The sequence below is a fragment of the Schistocerca cancellata genome, chromosome 8 (genome assembly GCF_023864275.1).
Source record: "Schistocerca cancellata isolate TAMUIC-IGC-003103 chromosome 8, iqSchCanc2.1, whole genome shotgun sequence".
Taxonomy (NCBI): domain Eukaryota; kingdom Metazoa; phylum Arthropoda; class Insecta; order Orthoptera; family Acrididae; genus Schistocerca; species Schistocerca cancellata.
This window is the reverse complement of record NC_064633.1, coordinates 243,462,997-243,489,140: the sequence shown is the minus strand read 5'-3', so window position 1 is coordinate 243,489,140 and position 26,144 is coordinate 243,462,997. Positions and strand designations below refer to the sequence as shown.

Here is a 26,144-nt window from a genome sequence, read left to right as displayed (position 1 = left end):
CGTCCGCACTGGCGGAATGTTACGTGATACCACATACTTATAGTTATTTTCTTTTCTTTTCTTTTCCGCAATTGGTAAGCGGTCCATTTTAACACAGGTAATGTATCACGAAGCAAATACCGTCCGCACTGGCGGAATGTTACGTGATACCACATACTTATAATTATTTTCTTTTCTTTTCTTTTCTTTTCTTTTCTTTTCTTTTCTTTTCTTTTCTTTTCTTTTCTTTTCTTTTCTTTTCTTTTCTTTTCTTTTCTTTCCTTGTCTTTTCTTTTCTTTTCTTTTCTTATCGTTTCTTATCGTATCTTTTCTTATCTTATCTTATCTTATCTTTTCTTTTCTTATCTTATCCATTCTTATCTTTTCTTTTCTTTTCTTTTCTTTTCTTTTCTTTTCTTTTCTTTTCTTTTCTTTTCTTTTCTTTTGGTTGTGTCGTGTTTCCCGCGGATACGCAGGGTCGGCATGGTTAATCGGATGCGGCAATGTTAGTTGAAGGGGTGGCCGGATGCCCTTCCTGCGCCACCCCGTACCCCCCGGGACCCCAACTGTCTGCGACTAGTGTAATCCATCGAATAGTGCGAAAGTGTTCAGATGTCTGCCAGCCGTGGAACTGAGGCGGGACTTGGGGACCAGCCTGGTATTCACCTAGGGGGATGTGGAAAACCGCCTAAAAACCACCTCGTCGTTAATCCGCCCGGGGCCGCGCGCGCCTACCCGAGTCCAAGAAGCAGTGCGTTAGCGCACTCGGCTAACCTGGAGGGTATACCAGGTACTTATACGTTTGTGACTATTACAGCGCCATCTATCACAAAGCGAAAAAAGTGGCCAACTAAAACATTCATATTTCTTTACGTACTACACGAAAATTAAAAAAAATGCAGTTGATATTAGTTTGGCCTATGGCAGCGGCATCTAGCGGACCAACCATAGCGCCATCTGGCTTCCCCCTTCAAGCTAGACGAGTTTCCTTCTTTGTAGTTTTTTCGTTTGACGCTTATTTCGTGAGGTAGTTGGCCCGGTCACGATCAATGGACCACCCTATTGCCATCCGGTTGGTATACAAAGAGACGGTCGTATTCGAATACAACGTTGTGTCAAAATTTCGAGGCAATCGGTGAAGATCTTTCGGAGGTAATGGAATCTGAAGAAACGAACATTTACATTTATTTTATGTGGATTGCTAAAGCTGACATCCCTGAAAGTGTTGTGAGTGTTAGTGTGTGTGTGTGTGTGGTACTGCAGGTGGGTACGGTGCTGCTGTACGGCGTGCCGATCGTGTCGCTGCTGATCGAGTCGCAGGAGCGGCTGTGCCTGGCGCAGATCTCGAACACGCTGCTGAAGGAGTTCAGCTACAACGAGATCCACAACCGGCGCGTGGCGCTGGGCATCACGTGCGTGCAGTGCACGCCGGTGCAGCTGGAGATCCTGCGGCGCGCCGGCGCCATGCCCGTGTCGTCGCGCCGCTGCGGCATGATCACGAGGCGCGAGGCAGAGCGCCTCTGCAAGAGCTTCCTGGGAGACAACGCGCCGCCGCGACTGCCCGAGGACTTCGCCTTCGCCGTCCACCACGAGTGCGCCTGGGGCTGCCGCGGCGCCTTCCTGCCCGCCAGGTGAGACACGCCTCGAGCTCGCACCGCTGATATTACGGCAAGAAAGGAACATTGAATTGAATGTTCGTTTTAATAACGATCATCCTCCTTTACCTCCTCTGTATTACTGCAAATGACGAGTCACTGAGCACATTTGTTCTGAGCATGCACTACACGTGAGGCGCAGTTGTTTCCACTGCACTGTGTGGAATACAAAGGTTCCATTATAGTTCTCTAACCTGCTGTCTTCAAGTTGATGTCCCCAGCGCAAAAAACAGCACGCAGGTCGTAGGTTCCGTATCTTGAGGCTGAAACTGACTTTTAGCGAGGTTGTGTTCTGAAATTATGTATCACTTCTTCGGAATGCCACTCGCGTATTTTAATATAGCCACACGAGAAGACTACAGGATCTTAATACAACACCTTCTGATACAGCAAAGTACATGATCGAACACAATGTTTACGAAAATGTGTCTCTACACTATTTGTGGAACGTGTCTGTGCCTCGTGACTACCGGAGTGAATCTTTTGATACTGAATACTGGCAAGCACATCCTGCCACAGACAACATGACTGTACATCTCGACTGCCTAATCCAGAGTGACGAACAGGAACTTAAATAAAAATTAGAAACACATCCTACGACAGACAACACGTTTGTTCTTTTCGACTGCCTAATCCAGAGTGACGAACAGCCCGAAACACTTCGCGCGCCATACCAGAAAAGGCGTGACCCGAACGCTTCCGAAGTGCTTCGTCTGCAATTTCTTCAGTCTTTTGTTTTTGATTTAAATTGTTTTTAATAATTCTAAAACGACTGATTGATAGTCAGCTGTTGATACTTACATTAAAAAGTGAGGTCATTCCAATGAGTAGTTTAACTAATAATAATAACTCTACTTCAACGTTTTGGCGCCCTTGCTCCGAACACAGCAGCTAATCACAGAGCAGTAGCATTATGCAGCCGGTCTTTCTCACGGGAATGGTACCATGTATGGCTGTATTACATTTACTATCTCTGGTCGCAGGTTTTTGCCGGGAACATTTTTATTAGTATTCAGATGTTACTACATTTTGTTGGTGACATAGGTCAACGATATCGTATTAGTTGTTTGTTTTCGTTACTTTAGAGTGAACAAACGATAATTTTTTTATCGCTCAGTGCGAGAGAGGTAACCCGGGATACATTTTTCTTTCTTTCGACGCTTGTGATACTATTCAACTTAAAATTCCATAGAATTACTTTTGTAATCATTAAGACATTCAGTGCTCTGATACACCATTCCAAGCTTGTTACATTTAAGAACGTTGTAAATTTTACAGGCCGTAGATTTTTACCATATTAATAGTTAAGCAATATGTTATGTCTGACTGCTCTTCATTTGTGACTGTATAAACATTTCACTTCATTAACCAGTTTTAGTCTTCCAATAAAACATGAGAAATATGTCAAAATAAATCTTCAGACCACGTGATTTATGTGCATACTTTACCAATACAGTATTCATTTTCCTATACTACAGAAATGTAACGTCTCACACACCTAACACATGTATTTCTGACATGACGAACATTGTACGCTCCTCAGTAGGTTATAAGGCAGACAACCATTCGCTATCAGATACAAGATCAAAATGGTCGCAGAAAACGAGAGCAAAACGGCTATTATCTTCTCGTGGTTACTAGCCGTCGGCTAAATCAGTCTCTCTGCTCAGGACAGCGATGATCTGTTCCTAACCGAGTCCAAGGACGTACAAAACTACGTTCAAATGGTTCAAATGGCTCTGAGTACTATGGGACTTAACTTCTGAGGTCATCAGTCCCCTAGAACTTAGAACTACTTAAACCTAACTAACCTAAGGACATCACACACAGCCATGCCCGAGGCAGGATTCGAACCTGCGACCGTGGCGGTCGCACGGTTCAAGACCGTAGCGCCTAGAACCTCTCGACCACTCTGGTCGGCTACAAAACTGGGGTAACACCAAAATAACACAATACTATCCCTGATACGCTGTAGGAAACACCCCGGCATTCAAAACAACTTTCAGTCGGAATGCATAACTACAGGTCACGTAAGTTTTTCAAAGGAATCCTCTGCCATTCTTCCCGCAAAATAGTGGAGAGTTCAAGAAACGATGATGGGGATGGACAGCAATTACGCATCATTCTCTCCAAAGTAGACCACAAAGACGCAATAATACTGAGATCTGGTGACTGTGGTGGACGGGGTAGATGCGAAAGTTCATCGTCGTACTCTCAAAACCAGTTCTGTGAACATGGTCCGTGTCGTCTTGGAACGCAGCATCACCACTGGGGAACAGTGTATCATGGGATGAACTTCGTCAGTCAAAATGGCACATAATCCTTAGCAGTGAGTAACGCGATGTTGCAGGGTAGCCATGGCCTCATGTCTACCCAAATCATGACCAAACCTCCGCCATGTTTCACTCTTGTGAAGTAAACTCGGACAGAAGACTCGTCCGACCAAATGACATTCTTCAATTGCTCCGTGGTCCTGGTTTTTATGGCCTCGGCATCAAATTTTCCTATTACGGGCATTTGCATCATCGTGTGTGATTCGGTATTCCACCTCGCCCTGCAATTTCCAGCCTATGCTGCTGACAGGATTCCCGAGTGCGGCAATCAGTTCTGCAGTGAATTTTCTAGCTGTCGTCATCTTATTTTTCGTCACAATCATCTTCACTGAGCGTCTCTCACGATTAGTCAACAACGCTTTCGTCTGTGTTGTGACAGCGGATGATGTTTACTGCTTTTCCTGTAAGCGGTATAAATCTTCGACACGGTGCCTCGATACACCATACAGTTCAGCTCCCTCGGATACGGAAGCCCCCACCATGGTAACAGCAATAATTTGTCCAAGTTCGAACTCACTTAGCACTGATTTCAGAGCTGCACTGAACACTGTTCTGATCACGAGTGACGTTTGCAACTTATTGAGGACAATGAACATGCACCGTTCTCTGTCAAATATAACGCTGCCTGCAGGCTTCGTTAGCATCTGCATTTATGCACAAGCATAAGTTTCTTGCGCTGTTCCATATTATTGTCCAATCAAATGGTTCAAATGGCTCTGAGCACTATGGGACTTTATATCTGAGGCCATCAGTCCCCTAGACTCAGAAACTACTTAAACCTAACTAACCTAAGGACATCACACACATCCAAACCCGAGGCAGGATTCCAACCTGCGACCGTAGCAGGCCCGCGGTTCCGGACTGAAGAGCCTATTACCGCTCGGCCACATATTGTCCAATCCCTGTATACGCTCCGATCCTCGCCAGTTCAGTATGAAACATAAAAATATTAACATTTATTAGTTATATCATAAACCACAGTGAGTAAAATTTCCTTAATAATAACTCAAAAACAACTATTCATGTTAAGTCACTCAGTCGGAAAAGACAGCAGTGTGGTTGAAACTTGTCACACTAGAATAATACAAAGCTAACACGCACTAACGGATACCAGTGTCTGCTCTTCTTATATAGGGGCTATAACGCCAGTCCGTCTGGAACTCCGGCATCCCAACCGCTGACGACCATTGCCCTTTAGTGCAGCGTGCTACCTTCGACCGAAATATGGAAAAGAGTCCATTGTTCATTCAGACCAGACTAGAAATCTCACTGAAGTGTATGCAAAGGCTATGTGATGTTCCATGTGAGGTAAGCACAACAAGAAAAGGAGCCTGCAACCATTGGAAAATGTTCCTCATTTTACCCAAAGGTATTAAGTACAGCGTCAGAAGTTTGAACGTGGTAAGGGAGCTAGAGAATCTGAAAAGAGAAACGCTAAGGCTCAGTCTAGATATTGGGGAAGTCAGTGATGTGAAATGGAAAGAAGATGAGGATTTCTGGTCAGACGGGTACAGGGAAATATCAACAGTAGCAGAAAACGGTGTAACGGGAATAGGATTCTTTATGAATAGGAAGGTACGGCAGAGAGAGAGAGAGTTACTGTGAACATTTCAGTGATAGGGTTGTACTCATCAGAATAGTAGTAGGGCTGACATATCTCCTCCTGATGTTGCAGGTTTAAAGTTCTAAAACGGGTAATGACGAGTATTGTTTGAACAATAGTCACGATAACGCCTAACCCAGAACGTTCGTATTTAAATAAAAGACAGAGTGAATCGGAGCCCCATAGTCAAACTTTGGAGGTTGTATAGGGATAATTTCTGAGTATTTTGGTATCAGGGACGCATGGTCTTCGTTGGCTCGTTACAGATTAATTGCATTTAGTTTGGGAGAGTCAAATGAAAACCTTAAATTTGTAATAACACATCGAAATTTCCCGCCGTTAACCTGTAAGTTGGTAAGCGTGCCACAAACAGCTTGCAGAAAGGCCTGTAGGTGGCAGCATAGTGCAGATGCACACATACCGTCGCAGTATCAATATAAAGATCGCCGCCCCACTTTCGACTTGCATCAAAGGAAGAACAGCGTTCTGTTATTCGGTTTTTGCGTAGTGAAGGTGTGAAACCTATTGAAATACATCGACGAATGAAGGTTCAGTACGGTGATGCATGTTTGTCACAGCTAGTCTACGAAGGGAGTAGGAAGTTCGCAAATGGTGTGACTTCAGTGGAAGATGCTCCTCGTCTAGTTCAGGCACAACGAGTTGTGACTCCACAGAACATTGCAGCAATTGAAGCCATAGTGAAGGAAAACAGCCGAGTGACATTGAATGACATAGCAGCATGTTTACAGCATGTTTACAGCAAGGGTCAGCACACCACGCTGTGCAGGATGTGCTCCAGTTCCACAAAGTGTCTGCAAGATAAGTGCCACGGCAGATGACTCCTGAAATGAGAGAACGACGTGTTGATGCTTGTGAAGAACTTCTCCGGCGCTTTGAACGAGAAGGTGATGGCTTCCTTGCAAGAATCGTTACTGGGGACGAAACCTGGGTTCACTTCCACCAACCGGAAACGAAGAGAGCGAGGAAGGAATGGCGCCATTCCTCGTCACCAAAACCAAATAAATTTCGAACAGGACCATTAGCAAGTAAGGTTATGATGACTCTCTTTTGGGACGAAAAAAGCGTCATTTTGGGGCATTACATGCCTAGAGGAACCACTGTCACCAGTGCATCACACACAGATCTCCTAAAAATCATCTGCGGCCTACAATCAAATCAAAGCGACGTGGATTGCTGTCAGCAGGTGTCCTTTTGCAACATGACAATGCAAGGCCCCACAGTGCCCGTACAATAGTTGCAACTATCACAGATCTGCATTTTGAGTGTCTTCCTCATCCACCATACTCACCAGACCTTGCTCCGAGTGATTTCCATATGTTTGCACCACTCAAAGACGCATGGGAGAAAAGAAGTTCCGTTCTGATGAAGAGGTACGCCATACGGTGCATGAGTGGTTGCGCGGACTACCAAAAGAGCCGGCCAGGGAGGCCGAGAGGTCCTAGACGCTACAGTCTGGAACCGCGCGACCGCTACGGTCGCAGGTTCGAATCCTGCCTCGGGCATGGATGTGTGTGCTGTCCTTAGGTTAGTTAGGTTTAAGTAGTTCTAAGTTCTAGGGGACTGATGACCTTAGAAGTTAAGTCCCATAGTGCTCAGAGCCATTTGAAGCATTTGCACTACAAAAACAATTTTTTTTTCTAAAGGAATTTATGCACTTTGTATGCGCTGGAGGACTTGCATTGAGCGTGGGGGAGATTATGTTGAAAAGTGATACAGCTTTGTACCATTTCTGCACAATAAATAATATTTACAAAATATTTAAGGTTTTCATTTGACTCACCCTCGTATACATGCTGCACAACACGACATTGACAAGCTCTATAACGTGCGCTGTATCTTTTACTTGGAAACAACCTTTTTCCGTTCAGCCACGGTACTTCCCATTGACCACAGTAATGCCCATTTTACTGTTCGTTATGTTTGGAATAAGTACTGCTGTGTTCTGCCTCTGGTTTGTTTTCGCAGCAGTGTGCGTTGTACGTTAACTGCGATGCACAGTAATTGGAACAACGCGACTCTGCTTGCAGCGTAGCGGTAGCTGCGCCTAACTGCCTGGCTGCGCCCTTCTTGTGCGCAGGTACAACTCGTCGCGGGCCAAGTGCATCAAGTGCGCCATGTGCGGCCTCTTCTTCTCGCCCAACAAGTTCATCTTCCACTCGCACCGCTCGGGGCCCACGGCCAAGTACGTGCAGCCGGACGCCGCCAACTTCAACTCGTGGAGACGACACCTGCGGCTCAGCGGGTCGCCGCCCGAGGAGGTACAGTAGCCACAGCCACATACCTACCTGGACCAGTGGGCCCCAAACTGCCGGAGAACATCGACAACAGATATCAGCCAATAGAAAAAACACATTGTTGTTGTTGTGGTCTTCAGTCCTGAGACTGGTTTGATGCAGCTCTCCATGCTACTCTATCCTGTGCAAGCTTCTTCATCTCCCAGTACCTACTGCAACCTACATCCTTCTGAATCTGCTTAGTGTGTTCATCTCTTGGTCTCCCTCTACGATTTTTACCCTCCACGCTGCCCTCCAATACTAAATTGGTGATCCCTTGATGCCTCAGAACATGTCCTATCAACCGATCCCTTCTTCCGGTCAAGTTGTGCCACAAACTTCTCTTCTCCCCAATCCTATTCAATACTTCCTCATTAGTTATGTGATCTACCCATCTAATTTTCAGCATTCTTCTGTAGCACCACATTTCGAAAGCTTCTATTCTCTTCTTGTCCAAACTATTTATCGTCCATGTTTCACTTCCATACAAGAAAAAACACATATTAATGTCTATTATCATTTGCTTCAGCTAACTCCAAAAAAACAGCTTATTCTTATACAAAATATACAAGTATTGATAAATCATTACTCTTTGAATATTTTGTTATTTATTTAGTTTCCTTGTCACAATTGCATAAGGTCCTTAGTAGTGACTAGTTTCGAACCATTTAGTTCATTTTCAAATCATTGCCTACTTCAAACGGTACATTACTAACATAAAACACAAAGGGTAAAATATGGGAACTGAAGAAAACTTCACAAGCTTACTTTACTTTACTTTACACGTGGCAAGGGCCTTATCGACCATACGCCTGCTCTATGAGCCTCTTCCACTTCTGCCTGTCCAATGTGCTGTTTGTCCAGTTGCTGTTGCTGTACATCCTTGTTGTGTCCTCCCGGATGTTATCCCGCCATCTGATTCTGGGTCTCCCTCTTCCTCTCGTTCCATCTATTGTTCTGCTGAATGCCATTCTAGGTAGTCTATTCTCTGTCATTCTTGCATTCAACCTTATCCTCTTGAGCACTTCGACGATGTTACGGTGTTTGTACAACCCTCTTAATTCTTCATTTCTTCTTATTTTCCATTCCATGTTATTTTCGTCGTATAGAGGTCCAAAAATTTTCCTTAGTACTTTTCTTTCGAATATTAACAGTTTTTCTTCATCTTTCTTTCTAAATATTAATGTTTCACATCCATATAACATCACAGGTATAGTGATCGATTGATATAAGCGGATTTTGAAGTTACTGCTAAGTGATCTCTTTCTTAGAACTTTGATGAAACTAAAAAGTGTCCTGTTTGCTTTTGATAAACGAGCATCTATTTCTATGTCTGTTCTGTTGTTACTACTAAAAAGACTTCCTAGGTACTTGAAGTGGTCAACAGTGTTGAAACTGAATCCATCTACAGTCAGAGGTGCATCTTTTCTGGTTTTCTTACTTATGGGCAGGTATTCTGTCTTTTCTTCATTAACATGTAATCCTGTTTTCTCAGCAATTTTGTAGTAATTTTGCATCATTCTGATTAATTCTCTTTTGGAACTACTTATTAGTGCTACATCATCTGCATAGGCAAGTCTTGTAATGTTCACATCCTGTAGGAAAAAAAGGGCGTAATCTTGATATTTTGGAGGAACTGGAAATTTTCAAGCATTTTCTTTCGAATGACGGACTTTTTCTCAACGAGCAGGTGCAATTGCGTGGAAGAAGTTATTTCAGTGGTATAAAGCCGCTGCTCGGCGATATCTAGCACTTTGATGTACCAACTACTTCTTGCAGATTCAGAGATACCTTTTCTTTCTACTTTTTACTGCTCATATACGTAAATTAAAAAAACTTTTTTGGTTTTTATAACGTATCTATTATAGCGAGCAGTAATGTCATTTAATAGATTATTTCGTATATGTCTTCTTTATGCATTTATTCTGGAATTTTTGTACAGCCAGTCATTCATTAGTTGTATTTTATATGATGCAGATCACGCTATTGTAATTACTTCATGTACACCGTTCAGGTGTTCATTTATTTCCCTCTGTGCAGTTACGAGAGATGTTTACAAAATAGCCTGTTTTACCAATTAGCCATCAGATGGCGGTATTGTCTTGAAGTTGCCGTGGCGCAGAAGTCACATGACGTTTCAGTTTTGTGTTGACTGTAGCAGAGGACACATGGCAGCTCTTAGTGGCTTGCACCTCTGTTGCATTTTGTTTTAATTCTGACTACTGACGCCGTGAGGTATGTCCGCAGCTTTCGTATTTTTTGGTACGTTATGCAGTAACATTTAGTTTTAATTTTGTCCGAAGAAGGTGACCCTTGTGACACCGAATCCTAGGTCACAAATTAATTGTGTTCGCGACTGAGAGCTGGGTTTTTCAAAATTTTGTATTATACAACAGTCGCTGATTGACAGCCACGTTAAAAACCTTAAGTTGGAAAAGTATTGCTTTCATTTATTACGGACAATGGGGCAATGCCGAACAGCCACGCCGCAGAATCAATACACATCGTGAGTCTCCGTCTGCGGTCAGTACACGCCGTCCGGGAACAGCATCGTGTGCGTGGAGTGGAATCTGTCGAGCTCTCCCTGACAGATGTGAGGCGGTCATTATGACCGAAATTGATAGTCAGATAATTTGTTAGTGGTCATTGACTGGAATTAAAGAAGAAATTCCTGAACAGCTTACGAAATTTTGTCGGTGGTGTTCGGGGAGACACTGTATGAAGCGCATGCTGACTGTATTGCCGCCTCTGTAGTAGCTACAAGGCCTGCGCAGCGCTGCAGCGGCGCTCTGAGCCCCCAGCCAGCAGTGTACCGCGAGGTGATTGCAGTGCGGCCGCAGGCTGGTGACGCGGCGCGTGTGCAGGTGGTGCACGCGTGGGAGGACGTCAAGGCCATGTTCAACGGCGGCACCCGCAAGCGCCTCATGGCCTCGTCGTCGTCCTCCTCCTCCTCCTCGTCGGTCTCGTCGGCGTCGTCGGCCTCGTCACCGGCCTGCAAGCAGCCCAAGCTGGAGTCCGCGCCCCCTGCCGCCGCCGCTGCTGCCGCCGCCGCCGCCTCTGCCGCCTCCGCTGCCCCCGCCGCTGCTGCTGCTGCCGCCGTCTTCGCGACGCCGGCCCCCGCACCTGCGCGCGTGCCACCCTTTCCGGACCTGCCGCTTCCGCTCTCCAGGAGGTGCGTTGCCTGTACTTGTCTACCACTGCCGTTCTACACGTACTTACTTGGTCCAGCTCAGTAAAAGTTCTCACGCATGATGACGAAGGGGAAATGCGCAATGGACGCGTTAACATTAAACACTGGGTGATCAAAAAGTCAGTATATATTAGAAAACTGAATAAATCACGGAATAATGTAGATAGAGAGGTACAAATTGACACACATGCTTGGAATGACATGGGGTTTTATTAGAACCAAAAAATACGAACGTTCAGAAAATTTCCGACAGATGGCGCTTCATTTGATCAGAATAGCAATAAAGAGCATAACAAAGTAAGACAAAGCAAAGATGATGTTCTTTACGGGAAATGCTCAATATGTACACCATCATTCCTCAACAATAGCTGTAGTCGAGTGATAATGTTGTGAACAGCACTGTAAAGCATGTCCGGAGTTATGGTGAGGCATTGGCGTCGGTTGTTGTCTTTCAGCATCCCTAGAGCTGTCGGTCCATCACGATACACTTGCGACTTCAGTGACCCCAAAGCCAATAATCTCACGGACTGAGGTCTGGGGACCTGGGAGCCCAAGCATGATGAAAGTGGCGGCTGAGCACACGATCATCACCAAACGACGCGCGCAAGAGATCTTTCACGCGTCTAGCAATGTGGGGTGGTTCTAATAAAACGCCATATCATTTCAAGCATGTGTGTCAATTTTTACCTCTCTATCTACATTATTCCGTGGTTTATTAAGTTTTCAAATGTATACTGGATATTTGATCACCCGGTATAATGGAAACAGTAGGTTAAGTTACAAATGAGTTAATGTCTTAAATATTCGATGTTTACTGTGTCAAACCTTTGTGATTAAAGACGAAAACCGGTAATTAGGGTTGGGAGTATTAGTTTCGCATTATTTCTTTATCTGAACTGCAACTTAGTTACACGAATTACACAATTTTACAAACTAAATAGAATTAAACCGCTGAATACACAAAATAATACCCAAATTTTCAATCCATTGAAGGGCTGCCTCTCATACTTCAAAGAAATCGTCTAGATTTCAAGGGTAAGTCCGACTTCTAAAGCTTTTTACACTGAGTTTGATGGTCTGATGTTCCTTTCCACAGTCACACAGAGGAGATACCGAGCGAGGTGGCGCAGTGGTTACCACACTGAACTCGCATTCTAGAGGACGATGGTTCAATCCCGCGACCGAACATCCTGATTTAGTTTTTCCGTGATTTACCTAAATCGCTTCAGGCAAATGCCGGGATGGTTCTTTTGAAAGGGCACGGCCGAATTCCTTCCCAGCCCTTTCCTAATCCGATGAGACCGATGATCTCGCATTTTGGTCTTCTCCCCAAATCAATCCAACGATCAGAGAAGATGAAGCCTTTCCCCATCGGCGGAGGCTTTCTGCACGGATGCCATGGCCTGTACGAATCTTGTAACTAATTCCATGCCGGCTAGTCTTGTGCCAGGTCTTACAAGAGTCTGATTTTCGTCATGAACAATAATATTCCACGTTTATTTATTTATTGTTCCGTGGGACCAAATTAAGGAGGAATCTCCATTGACATGGAACGAGTCAATACCTGAAATTATAACACGATAGTAGAAACAGATAAAATGAAATATAAATAACATATTCAGGCGACAAGTCGTAAGTTTAAATAAAGAAAATCAACAATGTAACACTGGAATTTGCTTAATTTTTTCTGACCACCCCCTTTTCATATTGAAATCCCCTGCTTGTAGCGATTCTACCAATATGACAGATGAGTGGCTGGATTTTAATCGGCTCAGTTTAAGTGCAGGCACGTCTTAGTGAATTGGGAGATAAGGAATTTCAATTAATTTTTCACATTGCTTGGAAAGAACAATCTGTCTTCGATGATCTGGTGGTACAATGTGGCTTAGAGGTCGTAACCAGTGAAAAGGGATGTATCTTATGCTACCTGTTTGGTACTAATTGCAGCATTTAGCTAAACATCGATTTTTCTCACATGTGAACTATTAAGCCACACTGAAGCGTCATACTCTGCAGCACAGTAGACGGAACCTATGGAAGAACATCGTATTGTTGCAGCTCTTCCAGGCCATGAGGAACCACTCAGATTCTGCATGATATTGTGGGATCTCAGCTTAAATGCGGTGTTTTCGATGTGTTTCTTGTACGGCAAGATTCTATCAACAGTTACTTCAAATGGTTCAAAATGGCCCCAAGCACTATGGGACTTAACATCTGAGGTCATCAGTCCCCTAGACTTAGAACTACTTAAACCTAACTAACCCAAGGACATCACACATAGCCATGCTGGAGGCAGGATTGAACCTGCGACCGTAGCAGCAGCGTGGTTCCGGAGTGAAGCTCCTAGTACAGCTCGGCCACAGCGGCCGGCACAACAGTTACTCCTAGATATTTAGGGATGTCATGGTAGTGGAGAACTTAACTATTGAAGGTGACTTGTAGCTTTGCACTCGCCATTCTGTTTTTAAGATGAAAGCAGCTGACATCGATCTTCGTTGGATTTGGTGTTTATCTCCAATTACTGAAGTATTCATGCATCTGCATTAGATGTGCAAAGAATATCTCTTCACCAGCTTCAAGACTTTTGTTCAATGGCCCAATCAAGATTGTCTATACAAATAAGTGTCCTGGACTCAGGCAGATCAGATGCATATAATTTGAACAGGAATGGTGCCAGAACTGAACCCTGGGGAAGACCAATATTAAGTTTCTTCCGTCTGCTTAATGGATTGCCGAGGACCACTTGGAAGCACCTCTCTGATAACATGTTGTTTATGAGCCTAACTATGTTTTGGCATTGTATAACTTTTCCGAGTTTCCGTACTGTATCATAGGCAACTGTGAGACGAGCAAAAGCCACCGATTATTCATCCACAGTGGTCGTGGGGAACTAGCGCGTAAAACATAGACTCCGAACCCGTATGTCTCAGGTTCAACGCCGGAGAGGGGCGGGGATTTTTTCTCGTTCCAGTCTCTCCATGGCGGTCTCAAGTGCACTCAGCCAGCTGTCAAAATAAGCAAAGGCGATGTTTCCCGGTGTAAGAGGCGGCCGTGGCGAGGAACCCACCAGTCGTCCCCCTCCTAGTGCCGAGGCGAATAGGAAGGGTGCGCTCTGTCTGTAGTGACGCCGATTGTCCTGACAGTAATAGCACCCCATTTAAGACAAGCAGTTTTTCACACATCTCAACATTTATGACGTCATGTGTCGGACGATGACATAATTTTGAAGGTACATTCAGTGGAATGCAGGCTGTATCGTAATAGAGGGCGTAAAAGCATACAATTAAAAGTACGCGATACTAGAAGCTAAAAAGTCTCAGGAAACATAGGGCCGCAAAGAACCGTTCGCGAGATAATTGCGACTTTGCGGTTACCAGCAGTCACTAATGATGTGACTTTATGTACACATCGTACATCGATCCTTGGTTTAGCCTTTGTTTACATTTTCGAGACATGAAGTTGTAAGCAGAATGGATACGACAGTATAGTACACAGTCAAAGTGCCACTCACGTCAGTTTGCGGAGCGCCAGTTGAGTTGCTCGGGTGTTGAAGATAACTCGAAACATCACGGTAAGGAGGAGTATGCAGATAGTCGCTTCATGTATGGTAGGGCTAATCGACAATGCACATTTGTACTAAGAAGTTATACCCTGCCCGAAGGCACCCCGAGAGTCGAAACTGGGAGATTTGAACATGCTGCTCTAACGGGTATGCCTGCACGAATTATAGTTGTGCTTGAAGACCTGGTGCTGGAAACAGTCGAAAACTCTCCAGTAATCTCGACAAGGAAACGTGCCACACAAATTCGTGGAATGAGGCACAATACTGCTTAGAGAATAATACCTCGCATTGTAACGTATCCCTATCACCTCCAATGAGTTCAGTGTCTTATTGAGGCGGACTAGACTCACAAGTTTCAGGCAACCTTTCATTTGCCAATAACATTTTATGTACAGATGAAGCAGGGTTCACTCGTGATGGTGTGTTTAATCTTCACAATTCTCACATTTTGAGTCAACTAGCCTCCAACCCATAGGTTGGTCATGAGTCCCCACATCAGCGGCGTTTCTCATTGAATGTGTGGTTAGGGGTACGAGATGATCGTCGTATTGGGCCGTACATGTTACGAAACACACTCAGTGGACGGAATTGCCTTTCGTTTTGTGAGGCATCATTTTGTAGCATGGCTTGAGGATATTCCCAAAGAGCTACGCCAGAGGACGTGGTACAAGAGTGATGGAGCACCGACACATTTTGCTGGTATGGTGAGACGACATCTAACCGCCGACATGGTCAAATATGGATTGGGCGAAACGGACCTGCACCGTTGCCTCCAGTATCGCCTCAACTTAACCCCATGGATTTCTGTGCTTGGAGCCACCTTAATGTGTAGTGTACACCGCTCTGGTTAACACTGTTGAAGGGTTGGAGCAGAGACTTGTCAGTGCTTGTCAAGAATTTTGGAACGACCCAGGTGTGTTTGAAATGGTACGAAACTCATTGCGGTGACGGGTAGAGGCCTTCATCCGGGTACAAAGATGAAACTTCGAACACCTCCTTTAACTACGAGAACAGCTAATTAACAATTATCGTGTTCATTAAAACATTCTGCCGAGATATCACTAATAATTTTTCTTAATTTTGGGCAGCATTGTTACCTTTTCCTAATTGGGATGACGTTTACTGAGAATTTTTTGCTTCCAGTATCATGTACTTTGAACTGTTCGCGTTTATGCCATTAATTATGATACACTTTGTCTGTGTATACTGCCTTCAAAATTTGTTGCGAATAGAGTTAATAGCTACGAAGTAATAAATTAAAACGTCGTGTCTTATGCTGACCATTGTACTGTACGAACAGTAAAAAATGTAGTAAGCGATCAGCCTTTATCCTTTCATTATTTTGTGATGGCTATTCGCGAAAAAATATCTAAAGAAGGATTGAAATTATGTGTAAGGGTTGTTGGAAGCCGGTAAGTGCTCTCATTATCAAATACTGGATGAATACAGGGTGAGGCAGCTGAGACAGGCCTCCCCATATATATCGAGAATGAAAATACACTCCTGGAAATTGAAATAAGAACACCGTGAATTCATTGTCCCAGGAAGGGGAAACTTTATTGACACATTCCTGGGGTCAGATACATCACATGATCACACTGACAGAACCACAGGCATATAGACACAGGCAACAGAGCATGCACAATGTCGGCACTAGTACAGTGTATATCCACCTTTCGCAGCAATGCAGGCTGCTATTCTCCCATGGAGACGATCGTAGAGATGCTGGATGTAGTCCTGTGGAACGGCTTGCCATGCCATTTCCACCTGGCGCCTCAGTTGGACCAGCGTTCGTGCTGGACGTGCAGACCGCGTGAGACGACGCTTCATCCAGTCCCAAACATGCTCAATGGGGGACAGATCCGGAGATCTAGCTGGCCAGGGTAGTTGACTTACACCTTCTAGAGCACGTTGGGTGGCGCGGGATACATGCGGACGTGCATTGTCCTGTTGGAACAGCAAGTTCCCTTGCCGGTCTAGGAATGGTAGAACGATGGGTTCGATGACGGTTTGGATGTACCGTGCACTATTCAGTGTCCCCTCGACGATCACCAGTGGTGTACGGCCAGTGTAGGAGATCGCTCCCCACACCATGATGCCGGGTGTTGGCCCTGTGTGCCTCGGTCGTATGCAGTCCTGATTGTGGCGCTCACCTGCACGGCGCCAAACACGCATACGACCATCATTGGCACCAAGGCAGAAGCGACTCTCATCGCTGAAGACGACACGTCTCCATTCGTCCCTCCATTCACGCCTGTCGCGACACCACTGGAGGCGGGCTGCACGATGTTGGGGCGTGAGCGGAAGACGGCCTAACGGTGTGCGGGACCGTAGCCAAGCTTCATGGAGACGGTTGCGAATGGTCCTCGCCGATACCCCAGGAGCAACAGTGTCCCTAATTTGCTGGGAAGTGGCGGTGCGGTCCCCTACGGCACTGCGTAGGATCCTACGGTCTTGGCGTGCATCCGTGCGTCGCTGCGGTCCGGTTCCAGGTCGACGGGCACGTGCACCTTCCGCCGACCACTGGCGACAACATCGATGTACTGTGGAGACCTCACGCCCCACGTGTTGAGCAATTCGGCGGTACGTCCACCCGGCCTCCCGCATGCCCACTAAACGCCCTCGCTCAAAGTCCGTCAACTGCACATACGGTTCACGTCCACGCTGTCGCGGCATGCTACCAGTGTTAAAGACTGCGATGGAGCTGCGTATGCCACGGCAAACTGGCTGACACTGACGGCGGCGGTGCACAAATGCTGCGCAGCTAGCGCCATTCGACGGCCAACACCGCGGTTCCTGGTGTATCCGCTGTGCCGTGCGTGTGATCATTGCTTGTACAGCCCTCTCGCAGTGTCCGGAGCAAGTATGGTGGGTCTGACACACCGGTGTCAATGTGTTCTTTTTTCCATTTCCAGGAGTGTATATCTAGGTGCGGTTTTCGTCAACTCACAGCTGACATTATCACGAATTTCCTGACGTTCGCAAGTAATTTTAATCGTTTATAGTCGGCATTTTACGACACCGACTTTGTTTCTTTCTAATGGAACTATACATTTTTTTCTTCTGTGAAAGCAGCTTCTAAAAAACTACAGTGGCGTAACATGTATGAGACTTGATCAAATAGTATGGAGATAACAGTGCCGCCGCCTGTTCCGCCGTCAGGAGAAGAGGTTCCTTAGTCGCCTGCCCTATTGTGCCGAGTATCAGTTAAGAAAACACGTAACCCAGGTGCGGTTCGTGTGTTTGCTATCACGGCTGTCACACCAAGAGCTCAGAATGAGATCTTGAGCGTTGCTACACGCTACAAGGTGATTCTGGAGGAACAGTACTGCATGCTGAATTTCAAAGGTCTGTGTTATAAAGCAGTTCACGTCTTCAGCAGCCGTCGATGTTTCCTAATAGATCTCTTGGTTTAATTTTAGCCACAGATAAAAATATAAAAATGTAAAGTTTGCTGAATGGCCAGACCATTTTGCGTTTCGTGAACTACAGTTCCAGTGCTCTCCAAATATTCTCTTAAGAGTGTCTGTCATTACATGAGCAGATTTGGAGGGACGTCCATCTTGTTGGTACCACTCTGATTGCCTTATGTCCAGTGGGATGTCTTCCTACAACTGCGGCAGCAGCGTATCTTAAGAAGTATCGGATAAGAGAGATTATGACACGTACACTTTTCCTCCGCGTTACGAGAATAACGTCAAGAAGGCTACTTGCAACCCTGCCTCATTTGAATCGTTTTCCCGTTAGACTGCGCTACTCTTGAACACCCTGTTGCAGTCAGTACATTATTTTGAACGATATCTATTGACTAAAAATAATTCTGATTTCAAAACTGTTCTTAGTTTAATCAAAATGAAATAAAGTTATTTCATTATTAGTTACGGAAATATTATTAGTGAACAAGCTGTCTACACCACATGTATTGCTTCCACTACTATGTGCGAAACTGTGCATGATGAAACAGCTTATGCCGGATCTTTCACAAGGCTATCCTGTTTTAAGTATCCTTCTATGACATTTGTCTCTATCCGTCAATAAGAACTGAAACCAGGATTTTTTGGTCTTCAAATTCACAAACTGATAAAGGATCACAAATTTAAACACACACTGAACGTTAGAAAGAAAGAAGCATGAACTGCCTTCATGCATGTCACTGAAAACTTTTAAGGAATAAAAGGATACAAATTACAAGGAAACTGTCAATACGATGTAGGAAAATTTGAAGAAGAATGTTTGTAACATGAATATTAAAGTCCATTTCCTGCACTCTTATATTCCTACTTCCCCGAAGACCTGTAACAGTTTAGTATAGAGCAAGGAGAGCACTTCCATCAGGACAATAAGGATATGTAGAAGTACCAGGGAACCTGTAATGAAAGTATGAAGGCAGACTATTATTAGTTATTGAAGAAAGATTGTAAATATGAATGTTTCGGAAGGAAGTCAAAAATGAGAAAGTTTGCACATTAAATGTAAGAAAATATTCATAATGTTGCTATGATAACTGTTTGCAGTATGTTTATGGAGTACATTTAAAACAATAATTTTAAAAATAAAGGTCTTTTTTATGGTAATTTTATTTTAATATAAGGAGCAATGGGAAATTTGCTGCAGCGCTACTACGTTGCCGGTATATAAGCATTCGAACGCTGACTTTTTCATCACCCCTTACATTTGAGCTTAAATTACATAAATGTTTGAAATACGGGATCTTGTTTTGTGAGAAATCCTGAAGCGATAGAAAAAATGAAAGTAATTTTCGGAATGAGTATGACATATTGTTTCTAGGACACTCATACCGGAAAAATCATCTGACAATTTTTTTTTTTTGTTAATGCGTCCTTTTGTAATACACTCCCGGTCAAAACTATCCGGACACCTATTAGTGGACATTAATATGAGGTGTGTCCATCCTTCGCCTGAAGAACGTCTTGAAATGTGCTGGGGACAATTTCAGTGAGGTGTCTGAGTGTCTGTGGGGGGACGGCAGTCCTTTCTCCCTAGAGTCAAAAACAGAGTTGGACACTGAGGTCTGGTGCGAAATCGACAATATAACTCATCCCAAAGGTGAGCCTCTGGGTTGAAGTCAGGACTGTAGGCAGGCCAATTCATTTAAGGAATGTTTTTTTCCACAAACTATTGCCTCACAGTCGCTGCTCTATGACAGGATGGATTGTCATACTGACATACCGATAATTTCATCGTATCGGAACTGTACCTCTACGTACATAGTTCGTAACACTGAATATTGTGTTCATATTTTTCCCTATTTAGCGATTTCTTAACTACAGTAAGGAACTGTACTCTGACCAAGAGAAACACTCCCAAACCGTAACACCGCCTGCATCCCTACTGGAAATACACATGATAGCAGGTAATGTTGTCCAGGCATTCGCTAAACCCAAGCTCTTCCATCGCGTTGCCACAAGGTTGTTCATCATACAAAATCACTCGTTTAGTCTTCCACTGTCCAGTGGCTTCGCTTTTTACACCATCTCAAGTGTCGTTTGGCACTGGCTAAAGAACACTTTTGATTATGAGAAGCTGCTCGGCCGTTGCACCCCATTCTCTTTTAACTGTTTATGTACGTTCATTGTGCTTGATGGACTGCTGGTAGCACTGTGGAACTCAAGAGTGAAGCCTCTCGCTCATTTTGGGCTATTTTCTTTACAGCCACCCTCCAGTACATGAAGTCTGTCTGGTGTTGGTCACTTCACGGTCACACCACCAACTTAGGTAGCTTTAGTACGCTTTTAATGACCCTGAAGGATCCCATATTCAGGCGACATCCAATGACTAGTCACCCACGTAGTTCTCCTAACCGGCCCATTCCGCTCTTACTAGCTCTTTACTGGTAACACAGTACAACCCCTCCTCCTTTTACAGACGTCTAATGGTCAGTTCCGCATTACCTAGAGGTGTCCGGATACTTTTGATCGGATAGTGTGTAAGCGATCCTTCGAGCAAAATACTGGTCGGTTTGCCTGAGCCAGTGCGTCGTGCTGTGCTGTGTCGCAGCCTGGTGATGGACTACGTGTGGCACCAGAAACAGCAGCACTTCGCCTTCCCGCCGTACGCGGCTGCGCTGCCCTGGCTGGCGAGCGCCAAGTTGGGCTTCCCGCCCCCACCGCCGCCCCCGCCGCCTCCACCGTCCGCGCTCAGCCACGCTGATCTGCAGCCCAAGGTGAGCAGCATCTCTCTCTCTCTCTCTCTCTCTCTCTCTCTCTCTCTCTCTCTATCCTACACGTAATGTTTTAAAGTTTTGTCATCAGTCTTGCACGGTCATGCAAGACTGACAGAAATCGCACAGTTACATTTTTGAAACTTTCGCTCAGTCTATTGCTCCGTCGATCCGAAATAGTCATGGAGAAAGAACTATTACTGACGACGGTTTCATCATGTGCTTTCAAAATGAAGAAGAAAAAATGGTTCAAATGGCTCTGAGCACTATGGGACTCAACTGCTGAGGTCATTAGTCCCCTAGAACTTAGAACTAGTTAAACCTAACTAACCTAAGGACATCACAAACATCCATGCCCGAGGCAGGATTCGAACCTGCGACCGTAGCGGCCTTGCGGTTCCAGACTGCAGCGCCTTTAACCACACGGCCACTTCGGCCGGCAAAATGAAGAAGAAAACAAAGTCCATAAGTCGTCCGCGATGGTCCCAGGATTGGTTATTGAAGAGAGGGACATTCTCCAAGGTGAATTTTCTTCGAGGATTACTACAGGAACCAGAATTTGGTGCAGTTTCTTATTATGGACATAGAAACACACTGTAAACTGTTAACTCTTGCACCCCATAAACTGAAAAAGTAGATAGTTTCATGACGGTGGCTGTCAGCGCCTACGAGAGACTCACCGCAACATTAAGGTTTTTAGCGACTGGCAGGAGCTACAGGGACCCTGAATTGCCTAATTTTGTATGATGAACGTAATAATAATGATTGTTGTCCACGAAAATTAAAACTGATTTTTATTACTTAACTCCTGATAGTGGATTACACATCCAAGAAGGAAATTAAATTAAACTATCACAAAGAATGTTAAACATTTCTTCCGTTCCACCTCCATATCTCATGGCTGTTTGGTTTAAGCTCGTTTGTTACTTCACAATCGACTTCCTCGTTCTTATTAACTAAAGTGGCGTATGCATTTTTCTCGTTTCGGATGCTGTAATTCTTAGATTTTACTTGTTAGAGGCAACTGTACCAATTTATTTCGCCACTACACACACTAAAATGAAGTTGCAATTTGTAGCGTCACCGAGAGTAGACGCAGGGTGCTAACTTTCAATGATAGGGCCGACGTGCGTCTGCACGCACGTACTGGTTGGCGTTCTTGCTTGTACACAAAGCTCCAGCCTATCAATATTTTGCGACTTTGTCAAATTTCATTCAGTTTTGGTACACTGTCGACTTCCGTCCACACATAAGGGTGTATTTGACAAATCTGGCATGATCATGCAAGATTGACGTCAAAACGTTACGTCTTAACCAGGTTTTACGTCGTATTGCAAAACACACACACACGCACGCACTCAGAATAGTTAACATACTTAACATACACTACATAACAATAGGCACATGTTATTTAATCCATACACGCCACGTTTTTGTTTTTAATCTTACAAATATTTTCATAGTTATTAAAATTGACAATCGCTGATTCTCACGACTATGTGTACGGGGCTAGGAGAAATCATTATACACTTCTTAGATTAAAAATTCATTTCTTAAAAATGTTTTACGGTATCAGATCGTAGCAAGTGAGATTGTTGGCAATGCTGAATTTTTTACACCTCTTTTGTTTTATGAGATTTCCTTCTGATAGCATGTGGCTGATCTAGTTTTTGCATTGATTGCTTCTCTGCTTACGCGGTTATTTATTTTTTGGGGCTCTAGTAAGGATCTCTTCACTTTGATTGTCTATATTTGTCGAATTACTGGTCGTACTGACATACACTGTTAATATGATCGTTAGCAGATTCAGAAAATGTAATTACAAGCTATGTTTGTGCACAGGCTTCAGCTGTCTGACTGTATTTCCCCTGCAACACTGTAGCCATTCACAATGGAGCCGCCACCACTACCACTACTGCCCCCTCACCTACTGCGCTTTCTGCACAGCTACAGACCAAGTTACTTTGTGCACACTCTACAGAGGAATGGCAGTGAACACTCGCACATGGTCTGCGAATGCACCTTAGCTTACGTTCACTTCTCTTCGCCCCATTGCAAGCGAGGCTTATTTACTTATTTATGGCAAAATTAAAGACCTCTTCCCTGATGTTTTAAAACAGGTCTTACATCTTTTTTGTAGTTTTCTTTTTGTTTTGTTTTAATCTACATAACTTGACAAAGAATAGCACTTTTTAAAATAACAATAATTTAAGGTTGAAATATAAACAAATTTTTTAAGGGTAATGTAAACAATCTGACCTGTCACTACTAGTGTCGCTGTGTACCCTATGGAAAATGTTGTTGCGTTGCATACATCCATGTCTTTTATGTCATGTTCGCAGGTACTCTTCACATGTTGTTCTTGAAATACCGCTTGTTAATGCATTTAGTTGTGCCCATTGTTCTTCACCTCTGGTATATACACTGATGAGCCAAAACATTGTGACCACCTGCTTAATAGCTTGTTTGTCTGTCTTAGGGACGAAGTGCATCACTGCGTCTCAGTGATCCGACAGGTTGTTCGTAGCTTTGTGAAGATATGTGACATTAGATATCTATCGTGTAATTCGCGTAAATAAAGGGCCGCTGATTTGTGTACTTGGTGATGGCGCCCTATAGCGACCCAGATGGGTTCTACAGGATTTGCATCAGGCGAATTTGGTCGCCGAGACATCGACGTCAGTTCACTATAACGCTCCGAGACATAGACAATTATACTGCTGAAAGAAGACATCACCGTCAGGAAAGATATCAAGAATGAAGAGATGCAGATGATTCGTAGCTGTCAGCGTATCTTTGATTACTACCACAGGTCGCATGCAAGCTCAGGAGAAGCATAAAACTGCTTCATCTGCCTTAGTCGGTGGCGCGCTGCACGTTTCGTGCCGCCGTGCATCTCGATGACGGCGTTCGTGTGGACAACCATCGACTTAGTGCAGCAAAACCGTGATTCATCCGAAGAGCGGAAACGTTTCCATTGATCGACTGTCGGTCGAATCCCGATGATCCCGTACCCACGGCAATCGTGATTGACGATGTCGTTGGGTCAACATGTGAACACGTAGTGGTGGTCTTCTGCGGAGCTCCATGTTCAACAATGTACGATGAACGATGTACTCCGAAACACTTGTGAATGCACCAGTATCGTGCTCTTTCGACGGACATGCCACAGATATCCATCTGTCCTACTTTACAGAGCAGACGAACCTCCAAACCACACGTTCTGTGAAGAGTCGTGGTGTCCAACCACTAAGCACCTAGTGGTAGTTTCAATGTTTTTCTACCTCTTTCTGTAGATGCACCTGATGTAGCATGTGAACATTTGACCAGTTTCGCCGTTTTCGATATATTTGTTCACTGTCTTTTGTCGAAGTTTATCTTAATGGATTTCCCCATTTGCAGCCCATATCTTTGGTAGGGTGATCCCCCGTCCGTGTCTGCTCTGCCTACGTACTTTTATTACCGCATCACCTTCCCGCAACGCCACCGGGCGACATCCATCGTTACAGTGGGCAGTGGTCAAATTCTTTGGCTCATGAATGTATGTATGTATGTATGTTTCAGTGTAGTCTAAGTGTAGTCTATCTCTACTGTTCGCAGAAGAAGACAGTGTGTTCTGGTGAACCTTCTTCGCTGCATGTGTAAGTAGGTATCTCAGACTCACGAGGTTTAAGTGCGTAGGTTAAGGCCCGGGTCCAGTTAAGAAACGTACCATACCACGGCTGCGATCGATATGTTTCATTCTCAACCACTCTCTTATGTCAGGGAGGAAGTCGTGCAGTCTATGTCCCTTATCACTCACACCCCTCTCACCTTGTCATGTGTCCAAAACCCAATTTTTAAGGTAACGCGTCGTTTGTATTGGTACAATGCTTCTTCTGTACCTTATGTAGTCTCCCCATCTCTAACCAGAACCTTGCAGCTCTGTATTTGATTGTGATATCTACGGGGCATATTGCAAGCACGACACATAGTGCATCCACTGAGGTGGTACCGACGGCTCTAGATAGCCTAAGTAGGACGGTTCTCCTCCCTCGTCTGACTGATACTTTGTTGGTGACCAGGATCAATCCGTGTGCCCACGTGCTAGCTGCTAAGCTGAGTACTGATTCGAAGAGCGCACAGTGGTATGTCATGACTGCTACAGGTGAAACGTCCCCTTAGAAAAATTATACATGACTGTGCTTAAACTGACACACAATATTTTTAGCGTAACGCAATCTGACTTTCAAAAATCCCTACAAAGGAATGGCCCTGACTAACATTAACCTATACCTTTCACAAATCACTTACCTCACCAAAAATCTGCGTTACTCGAACTACTGCAATACAGCGAGCGCCACTACTGCCAGCTAAATAAAAGATTCAAACAACTGAAGGCACTAACTACTGATAGGCATAATTAACAAATGAAAGAATTTGATAGAGAACAAACAGTGTATTTACCTTAATAGTGTTCAAAACTCATAATATATATAGCAGTTCATGACATCCAGTCTCACAAATTTCAAAACTCCGCCATTTCTCTCCCCACATCCACCACTGCTGGTGGCTCACCTCCAACTGCGCAACGCTACGCGCTGTTAACAGCCAACTGCCCAACACTACAATGACCAACAACAATGCAAACCAGCCACAGACTGCACACAGCACAGCCAGTGATTTTCACACAGAGCGCTACGTGGCGTTACCAATATAAAAACCTAAACAGCCTACCTACACAGGTAGTCTGTGCTTTTCTGAATTTAGCCTTACCAGTTTATGTAATATTTTTGCTGCTTTGTCTATTGTTAGCCTGATGTGTTCTTGGAAATTCAGTTTCTCATCTATGTGTAGCCCAAGATAACGGGTAACATGTGCTAGTCTCCAGAATGTGCGCGTCTGTGTTCCGTATTTTAACTGAAGGATTCCTTTGGAAGGGAGGCATAGGACCACCTTCCTCGGCAGAGACTGATCACTAGATCGAGAGATTCGCTTTCAGTCGCGCCAGCCCTGCGGCTGAGGCCGTGCCGCGCCGCTGACGTTGGCCGGTGTGTTCGCAGCCGCCGTACCAGTCGGCGTTCCGGCCGGTGCTGCCCGCTGCTGCCGCGGCCGCTGCGGCTGCCGGCGTCGCCGCCGTCGCGACGCCCCAGCCGTCTGCGCCCGCTGCTCTCGTCGCCGCCGAAAACCTCGCGGAGGTACGTGCGATCGGACTTGCCTACCATCGACACCTTTTTGTATGAAACTGACAGTGGGGAAAGAAAGAGAAGGGACGGTGACTTCCAGCAGCACAGGGCATTGTCGTAACGCTAAGATGAAAGCTGAAAATTTATGTCGGGAGAGACTAGGACCAGGTTTTACCGCTTCT

General features: G+C 44.7%; 1 protein-coding gene across 1 annotated transcript in view; it reads left to right on the top strand.

Annotated features, from left to right (window-relative positions):
- Positions 1–1,028: 1,028 nt before the first annotated feature.
- Positions 1,029–26,144, top strand: part of LOC126095491 (SKI family transcriptional corepressor 2) — a 195,166-nt gene continuing 170,050 nt past the window's right edge. The window contains exons 1-8 of the mRNA XM_049910280.1: positions 1,029–1,055; positions 1,243–1,610; positions 7,669–7,849; positions 10,729–10,820; positions 10,867–10,910; positions 10,967–11,036; positions 20,635–20,800; positions 25,840–25,974. Coding sequence (XP_049766237.1) covers positions 1,029–1,055; positions 1,243–1,610; positions 7,669–7,849; positions 10,729–10,820; positions 10,867–10,910; positions 10,967–11,036; positions 20,635–20,800; positions 25,840–25,974 — 1,083 coding nt within the window. The remainder of the gene's footprint in view (positions 1,056–1,242; positions 1,611–7,668; positions 7,850–10,728; positions 10,821–10,866; positions 10,911–10,966; positions 11,037–20,634; positions 20,801–25,839; positions 25,975–26,144) is intronic.